General features: G+C 44.4%; 2 protein-coding genes across 2 annotated transcripts in view; both read left to right on the top strand.

Annotated features, from left to right (window-relative positions):
* The first annotated feature begins 5,753 nt into the window (after positions 1 to 5,753).
* The window catches only part of LOC127749979 (uncharacterized), a 7,821-nt gene continuing 3,775 nt past the window's right edge, over positions 5,754 to 9,799 (top strand). The window contains exon 1 of the mRNA XM_052270233.1: positions 5,754 to 6,055. The gene's annotated coding sequence lies outside the window, so the exon portion shown is untranslated. The remainder of the gene's footprint in view (positions 6,056 to 9,799) is intronic.
* On the top strand, positions 8,176 to 9,722 carry LOC127749978 (uncharacterized; the record flags this gene model as incomplete). The annotated part of the gene is given in 1 exon segment (XM_052270232.1): positions 8,176 to 9,722. A coding segment is annotated over 1 exon segment (1,318 nt), but the record flags the coding sequence as incomplete, so codon positions are not given.

Raw genomic sequence — 9,799 nt, 5'->3', positions numbered from 1 at the left:
GCCCGCTCCTGCCCGCTCCTGCCCGCTCCTGCCCGCTCCTGCCCGCTCCAGCCCGCTCCTGCCCGCTCCAGCCCGCTCCTGCCCGCTCCAGCCCGCTCCTGCCCGCTCCAGCCCGCTCCAGCCCGTACCCTGTACTGTACACCGCTTGGACGGCTGCGCTCGGGGAGCCTTTGTGCTGCTCATCACACGAGACACAGCGGCGCCGTGAGGGTAGGCAGCCCAACACACACACACACACTCCCTGGCGCCCCCGGCACACCCTCCCCTCCTGCCCCTTTGCTCTCCGCCCTCCCCCACCCTCCACCCGCACGATGTATGCACGAGATAAGATTTTGTTGGAATTGCATAGGAAATTCAATTGTTACGTTTGGGCCCGGCCAGGCGTGGCTCGGTGGCGGCGGAGAGTCTCTCCCCATGCCACTCCCCCTCTCGCTCTCTCCCTCTCGCCCTCTCCCTCTCGCCCTCTCCTACCCTCTGTGCATGCCACGCCGGAGGGAGGCGAGCGGCGGCGGCGGTGGACCAGTCGGGGACGGGCGGGTCGGACCTTTGCGCCCCCTACAGCAGGACGGAGGGAGAGAGGGAGCGAGAAAGGGATGTTGGTTGTACCTCGGGAAGTTTTCGATATACTGTGTCGCGCCTCAGTGGACAGTTGAAGGCGGGGATAACCGAAAACGAAAATGGGATGGGAATGGGTCATGCGGGGCGGAAGGGGGCGGAGGAGGGAAGCAGGGCGACACAAAAATGAGCTCAGAATAGGAAGGAAATTGGCGGCCGGTGTCCGGGTCCGGGCGTGGCGTGGCGGGAGCGGAGCGGAACAGGCGGAATGAAGCCGATCATCACAGCCGCGTAGGAAAGGGATCTCTATCGGCGCTACATCGCGCTGTACGGCGTGTGAGGCGTGTTGCTCGGGCACTCGCTCCGTCGAACATTGCCTTGGCTCCATGTAGAAAATCCGTTGAAATTTTACGTTTTTTCATTTTTTTCATTTTTTAAAAATCTTTTTTACGCCGACAACTTTTTTTGTTTTGTCGGTTTACACGTAGTTGCATTGTTCCTTTGCTGGTTATTGTGCCGATAAATTACAATAACGTCACCTGGAATGTTTTTAATTTGTATGCCGATTTTATTTCTTTAACTTGCCCGAAGGCCTTCTGCGTTTTCACGTCCCGCCCCTTGAGGCGTACTTTGCAAAGTCAATCGGCAGTGTGGGCTAGCGGCTCCCCCCGGTCTCTGCGCAGCCCTGCCCGCCCGCCTGCAGCGGCGGCCCACCCCACCCTCTTTGGGCTTATTATGACCTAATCTAGACCTAATCTAATCCTAAGACTACACGCGCGGTTCCCGCCGGTCCCCGCCGGTCCCCGCGCGCCCCGCTTGGGCCCGGGTGGCTGGGAGGATCCATGTGTGATCCCCTCCCCACTCCCCCTCTGGGCCGCGCCAGAGCGGCGTATATGCCGGCACTAATAAAATGGGCTCCGGTCCCAGGGGCCCAGGGGCACGAGGGCGGCCGGCCCCGGGTGCTGCGCGTGCGAGCGTGTGCGCCCCCCAGAATTTGATTTTGACACGTTTCCCGCCCCTGATCGAGGTGAAACCTGGGCGCGGGCAAGGCCGCGGGTCGGAGGCTGACGGCCGTTTGCCCAGGAGTCGTCAGGTTTCCCGTTGGCCGACAGTGCGGTGCCTCTTGTGGAGGTCTCTCCCCGCTCCCGCTTGTGCAACGGGCTGCAGACACGGCGCAGAGGGACTAGTGCGCCGTGCAAATGCGATTCCCTCCCGCCTTGTACATGAGAATTGACTCTGGCCCATCCTGCAGGGATAATCGCGAAGTGGGGCGGGTCCCATTCCTGTCCCCCGCCTCAGACTCATGGTCTGCCCCTCTCCAATCTCGCTCGGGATGGGCTCCAAAGCAGCGCCGAGCAGCGCCAGCAGCCTGCCTCTCATCCCGATTCCCATCCTTTTCCCGCTGATGTAGTGATGGATTCTTCTCTTCTTCTGGCGGGGGTGTTACCGTCACCACTCAGTGCAGTGGGTTTTGTTTGCTTAACAAGTTGAGCGCGGCGGGGGTAGGCAAATCCTATGTTACTGAGACCCATGCTCTCGCCGCACCCAACGTGTTAAAAAAGGCGCCTGAGTGACGTAGGGTAGGCCTGCCCGCAGTACGCGCATGCACTACAGGCACGTAGTTGCCTACCTATCAGGCGCTCTAAAAGCTTGCCTTCGGCGAACTTTGCAGTTTTGTAACCGTGTATGACACACTTACTTTTTATTCCCTGAGGACTTCGTTTTCAAGTTTTGAATGCACTGGTAAAACAAAGGCATTGAACAACGCCTTTAAAAGGCGCTATTAAAGTTTGCCGCCTTAGAAAAGGCACTAAGGTTTAACGCCTCAGGAAAGGCGCTAAATTATTGGGGGAGTTCAGAGGTTAGCGCCTTTGATAATTCTCGCTCTATATAATTTATTATTTTAAAAATTGAATCCGTATTTATGTTTATATTGTCAGGATTTGACAATACGATGTCCCAAATCATGTTAATTACTTGTCAACAAATGTGTTTTGAAAGCCATGACTAATAACTTTTAGTCTAATAAGTATTGGACTTCACTTCTACATGGGAAACCAAAATCAAAACATTTTTCGTCGTAAATTAATTACTCACATATTTTTGAAGATCATGATGGGTGTGGTGGCTTGCAGTCATTGTATATTTACATTTTGGTAAGGAGGCATGTAACACTCTGATGTCCAACCAAAATTTAAGGTAAATGAGGAAAATTTGCCAACTTGGGTGCTGGGGTGGAGAATAGACTACTACTGCTGGTCTAAGCCTATAGGTTAAGTGCCTCAGCTATTTGACAATCAAGTATGAAATCCACGCACTGACACGCTTCGTCTTTCACGTCTTTCCCCCAATAATTTAGCGCCTTTCCTGAGGCGCTAAGGTTTAGCACCCCAGGAAAGGCATGAAAATGAGGCTTTGATTTTAGCGGAAAGGCGTTGTATAGCGCCTTTGTTTTACCAGTGTGGTTTTTAATGCACAACATGTCGACAAGCATAAATCCAGAGTTAAAATTTCCATTGGCAACTTTAAACTTTTTGCGATATCAGCTGATTGCTGAAACAAAGCGCTAGCACGGATAGATTTTGAAAATTATCAAAGGACGGTGGAAATTTAACTGACAACTTCATCGTAAAATCTACGAATTTTTTTTAAACAGTGATGTTTTGTAGAGTACGAATAAGCTTGTATTTTAAAATTTGCACCCCGAACAGTTCGGAAAACTTGAAATCCAAACTGTTTGGAAACACAATTTTCGAAACTATTTGGAAAATTCCAAGCTCTGTGGAATATTTTTAAAAACTTATGACTACATATCTAAGTATATTTTGAAATTGTCATTTTTGTTGTTACTAAACTAGTGCTGGTGTAAAATGGTCCCTTTATTGTTTTTCAGCTTGTTCAGAAATTTCATAGAAGAGGAGTAGATTTTTGCCCGACGTTTTGGAAAATCGTGTTATGGAATTATTTACAGAATGTTGTTAGAAAATTCCGACTTCTGTTTACAGTGTGCAAAGAATTCTTTGTGATTTGAAAAGTAAATGCTTTGTAGTTAACTAAGCATGCCCATTGCCCAGGCCTTACAGAACACATCAGTGCACACTGTGATTTGAGATTCATTCATCAAATTTTTCTTATCTGGTTTGCTGTACAAATATCTGTTCTGTATCTCCTTTAGTGCGCAACCAATTAGATACCAAAGGTCACACAAATTGTAGGGAAATTTGATATGAACGGAAACCTTGGTCGCTTACATCATCCTTTTTGTGTGTGTGCCCCACTCTTAAATTTTTTGTCGAAAATTTACGACACTTTTGTAGTTAATTTTGGGAGCTTGAGCTTGGCTTGTACATAAACAGTCAATGTCGTTCTTTGATAACAAATTTGTCGTATCATGACCGTAATAGCATTATACAACAGCCATTGCGTCGTTATTGTACAACCTTCGTTATCCAGGAACGCGATTGCCTGATAATATACAAGCTACGCTGCCAACAAAATAAACTACAAAAGTATCTTAAAGTTACGACAAAATTTTTACTAGTCTGAGTTGAATGTATAGTTAACTGGCGATGGTTAACCCTGACTGCTATCGCTATATTCTATACACTGTAAAAAATATTCTGAAATTTAAGACCAAAATGTATCTTAAATTTAATAACATTTTCAGTTGTTCTTAAACGTAAGAACAAATTATGATATTTAAGAAGTTTTCTTAATTTTGCAAACCAGGTTATGAAAATTCTGATAAGGGTAATTAAATTTTATAACAAGTTTATTAAATTTAAAAGATTTTCTTAGTTTTAAGAAGTGTTCTGAATGCTAGTATTAAAAGTAAGAATAAGTGTGACTTTTCAAAACAATTTTGTTAAAAGTCATGCAGCTTCCGACCACTGGACATAGAATTTTGGTGTTCAATATAGAATTGGATGAACATCATCAAATTAGATAAGCGAAATGTAGCTATGCCAGAGCGAAATGTCAAAAAAACGAGTTAACAAACATACGCCGTCCGACCAAGCACATAGCTACTCTGGGAATGCCCCTGGACGGAGCGCCGCATAAGGTCGGGTGCGATCGTTCCCTGCACAGGTATGTCCCGACAGCCGCGCGGTCTAAGGCGTCAGGATCCGAACCCAAAGGTCCGAGGTTCGAATCCACCCAGGTAAGTTAAGGTAAATAACTATAATGTGTACAAAGTCGGGTTTGAACATCTGTCCGTAGGAACAAGATCTAAATATTTTCCAGTTTTGCGTTAGGCTAGAACAGTAAAGCATTTTTGTCGTTTCATAACACGTTCTTAATTTTCAAAACATGTTCTTAATTTTCATAAAACATTTGTTCTTAAATTTAAGAGCAAATTTGTTTTGTAAATTGCTTCCAAACACGTGTTCTTAAAATTAAGATGGATTTTTTTTACAGTGTATCCATTCTATACATATGCTATTCATGTGTACAGCACTGATACACTGTTAGGCTCTTATAGACAGTTCTAAGTTTGTAACTGCTAGTTACGCACATGCAAGTATAACAGTTGTTCACCGTAAAATTCTTACAAACTAAATGCTTTGCGCGTTACGAACAATTTTCGTTCTTTGTATTGCTAAGAAATCGTTTGTATTGCAAACCTATTGTTTGCAAGGCTAGGAAGGTTCTTACAAGCAATCGATTTGCAGTACGAACTATTTGTGCGTAAGCCATTAACAGTGTAAGTGTTGAATTGCCTGATGCACACTTACGTGTGTTTACCGGTCGAATATACTTTCTCTACTACAGAAATAAACTGATTAAAAAAATTAATTGAAATACATCTAATACGTCGCGATGTTATGGGTGCGTGACCTACTCTTACCTAGTCTTTCATTTCCGTTGCGGTTGGTCTTCATGCATAAAAATCAGCTTCGTAAATATTTTTGTAATATGGTGACTTTCTTGAAGAACTAAATGTAGGCGTCCGATTTTTTTGTCTTCTAATTTCTTTTGCAATCAGTGGAACAATTGCCACTTTGATTACCTTCGCAACTCTTTCAGACTAGCTATGTGTATACAATGTTGTAGATCAACCACATCCGTACCCTTAGGTTTCCATCTCCAACAGGTGTAAACATACCTTCTGGTTTTTGGAACTCGTGTAGTCGTGGTGATAGATGCTTTAATTAAATGTTATGCTAATGGGTCTAATTTGTTTGTTTTTCAACAGGTGCACGCCGGGTCGCGCGGCATAGGCAGATTTGCAGGGCCCATGACGTCGGCGGGGCATATTTCCTTAACAGCACGGATCAATGTGGGACTAATGCATCAAATTCGCGCCCAGTGACTGAGCATCGAACTGAGTCAGTGGAAGACGCAAAGCAGCAGGGGACTTTAACTCTCCACGTAGACAACAGAATCGTCGTGGGTAGTGTATCCCCTCCCACGCAGGTCTTCAAACCGTGCATCGCAGTGAAGGATGTTGTGTCAAGCTGCGCCCCACGTGCTCCACTGTTACGTGCCATTCCTTCAGGTACTGCTTCGTTGACCGCTGGCCCTGAAACCTCTGACTTTTCCCAAGTAACAACAGACCTTGGTGAAGAGCGAGTTGGCTGGTGCTTCACATGCGGTGAATGCTTTAGCTCCTGGGTTGAGTACGTCAAGCACTACGTTATGAACCATAATATCTCTAAAACGACAGTGGTGTGTAAGCTTTGCAGCGGACGCATTTCAATTAAAGCCGGAAAAGCTCATGATCTAAATCACAGTAAAAGATTTAAAAAAAAGAATTTGCACTGCAAATTCTGTCAGGCTCACTTTACAAGAACCAACGGTTTAAAACTTCATCTGCTCTCCTACCACAGAATGTCTGGAGATTCAACTGCTATTAAAAGTTGTGAGCCAGCTGTATCTGTGAATGCGTTTACCACTACATCAGTGCCGATGCCACCGACTGTTGCGTCTGTTATGCAGACTTGCTCAGCTCCCTGCTCCAAGGTGGCTCTGAATCCTTCTACAGTCCCTTTTGTGAAAACAACTTCGGCAGCCATTACTGGAAAATCAGATGCCCCAAGATCAGCTGGAATTAACCTAGGCGAACCTAGTTTGAGATAAACCCAGACAGATGAGCCGATCCCAGATGCAAGTATGAAACTAGACTCGCAAAATATTTCCGAAAATAAAAATATTCGGTCCAATGTGGTTGGGTTTTGTTGGATTGCGAAATGCAAGGAGATATTCTCTTACTGGGAAGACTTTTGCAGATACTTCATCCAGTGGCATGCCATAGGAAGTGCTAACCGATGTTTGCTGTGCCTTGTTGTCGGCTCTCAAGACCTCGCAGAGGAGCATAACGGCAACGTGGTTGGAAGAGACCATAAATGTCTATACTGTTCTGCAACGTTGCTGACTAAAGACAAGCTAGTAGCACATCACAAATTATACCATCGACTGTGAAACTAAAATCTAATAATTTCCTGCTTCCGTATTTGTATGTAATCTTGAATGTTTCCGAAATAAATGATTTACCCTTTCGTAAATGACGAATGAATGTATACATTTTCTCCTATTATTCTGCCCTTTTCGTCAGCTGTTCTTCAACAGGGACCAGTAACTAAGCGTTTTTGCGTCACAGTTACACAGATGAACTTGTCCACCTATACCTTATACGTTACTGTCACGTAACTTAACTTCAGACTTAATGTTACACGTTATTAAAGTAGTAAGCTGTAAATCAAATCATTACACCGTTTTTTAGTTCACAGGGCTAGGTATATCTTTCTAAATCAATTCCATTAAACATTTTGTAAAATCTTGTATGGCAGCGGAGATAATGCGTATGTAACGAACATCTCCGGTAACGTTCCAGTTTCAGCAGGTAACATAGTTCCGTTACAGTTATTGTAACGTAACAAATCAAATTCATTTTAGTCAGAACACACGTAACGTTACGCTAAACGCAAAACTATAACGCAGTTTAGAATTAAGTTATTGGTCCCTGCTTTTCAACTTAATTTAAAACTTAGTAAACAGGGGGCCCAACACAGTGTACGGGGTGCCACGTCATTGGATTTTAGTTTTGATTACGTGACTCTCAGGGTACCGAGAGGGAAAACGTCCCTGCTCCTGTATACATATTTTGACGTTTCGAGGCACCCTACACCTATACTGTGCGGTTTCGAACATCACACTCCAAATCTTAAGGGCCTTTTTTTTATTCCTAGGCAGATGCGATTTGTGCACATCCCGACGAGATGAAAATTTGTATCGACCAAGGGACGAAGCAGCATCTTACCGGTGGACAGTGTTTCTTTTTTTTTTTTTTTGTCTGCAGTAAAAGCAAATCTGTCACTTGCCTGATTCCAATTTGCGTTTTGTTGCGATGCGCATTTAAAAGTACCTTCCTAGGAACAAAGGAAGTCCTTTCAGATAGTTATCCACCGTATTTGGTTCTATACTACTGTTCTTTCTGAAAAGAACTTTGTCAACTGGGAGAGGATAAGGGGAGGGAAGGGGCGCAAATACCGATGAGGTAATTTGTGAACGCACCCTTTGTATATCAGATAACTTGCATGTGCATGTTTTTGTTTTAAATATAGTGGCTTTGTAGTGATTTCATTGTTGAACGTCTAAGTACTTAATTTGTGTGCCGACAGATCTATATCAACCCGGTGAACGCAGCATTCAAGATTTGCAGAGCTTCCGAATCGCCGCAGATTGCATCGTAATACCTTCTGACAGTTCTGATTCTTCTGAGGCTGGTGACGTCATTGAAGTGGAAATGTCCGCAGAAAGACTGTTTTCAGACGATGAACTTCCCATGAGTGACACTACTGTGCCACCCGATGCTCAAGAAAGACCGGCAGATATTTATGAAACTGATGTAACAGAATCCGTGGATGGGGCCGTTGGTCTTCAGGATACGCAGTTGTCGAGACCTCGAATCGCAGTGAAAGACATGTTTCGGTTGAGCGCGTTTGGACCGCAGTCTGCTTTGCTACGAGCTTTGCCATCGGATCACTCCCCATTGGACAAAGATGCTTCTAGAATTCCTGACCCTGATACTGTGCCGTTAGTAATAAAGAAGGTCGCGTCTAATCTTGCTGGCTGGTGTGCAAAGTGCACACAACGCTTCCCTAAGTGGTCAGAATATATCATTCACTGTAAGAGTGCGCATAATCAACGTAATTCAAGCGTGTGCAAACATTGTTCGAATTTTATTTCGGACAAAGACTTTGAAGGTCATGAACGCAAGTATCATGCATATCCTTGCTCTGTTATTTCATGTCCTGCTCGGTTTTGTAAGACAAAGCATGCGGCAGGACATAGTGACTACCATCGGGATCCAGCGCTTTCCAAGTCGTCACAGAAAGTAACGCCAGTTAACAAGTCTAAGAAATCGACACGGTTACAAGCATCGTTGTCTGCCACTGCCACCTCTTCTCGCCCATCTTCTGGAATATCTAAGTCAAGTGCAATTGCAGGCGCCTGTCGCAAATCAACTCGACTTGCCAGCTGTAGCACGTCAGCTACCGTTGTAACAGAGGACCCACCGCACAATTATTTGCCTTCATTTTCTTCAAGTGCTCGAGGACCCTTGAATCCGTTATCCTTCAGATCCCTGCTGACCGAATCATCAAGTATCCCTTCGACTTCTTCTGAAACAATCCCTGGAAGTGTCACTGAACTGCTGTCTCAAAATACTCGCTATAAAGTCCTAGGGTTTTGTTGGGTTTGTAAACAGCCCTTTCCCATGTGGGAGGACTTTTGTACACACTATAGTTTGAAGCATGGTGATGGTGATAGCAGTGTTGTCCGATGCCAGCTTTGCCTTGCTGTGTCGACGGCTAAGCACACGGAGGACCATGAAGATGCTGGCAACAAACATAAATGTCAACACTGCTCTGCAACTTTTCTAACACTTGTTAAGCTAGTTACACATCGGAAATTTTACCATCGTCTTTTTGATTAAACGGTTATCATTGCGTTTCTTAGAACATCTGCTAGGAATTTTCACTTTCCTTATCTGCGTTGTCGATAAACAGCATTTGTTTACTTGTTTCTATGTGTATTTATGTACTTATCTACTACAAGTAGCACTTTGTTAATTTAAAGTATTCATGCAATCATATTCTGTTTGGCACTTTTTAAATTGTGTTTTGTTTCCTTTCCTGTTAAATTAAAGAACATGTCTCAAATAACGATTATCGAACATATTGTTGAAATAATTAACAATATTTAATTATTAGTCAATCCTACCACTATTTTTAAATTTGTC

Source organism: Frankliniella occidentalis, unplaced genomic scaffold (genome assembly GCF_000697945.3).
Source record: "Frankliniella occidentalis isolate FOCC.00 unplaced genomic scaffold, Focc_3.1 Scaffold114, whole genome shotgun sequence".
In the NCBI taxonomy this organism is placed as follows: domain Eukaryota; kingdom Metazoa; phylum Arthropoda; class Insecta; order Thysanoptera; family Thripidae; genus Frankliniella; species Frankliniella occidentalis.
The sequence above is the reverse complement of the archived record's forward strand: the minus strand, read 5'-3'. Positions and strand labels throughout refer to the sequence as shown.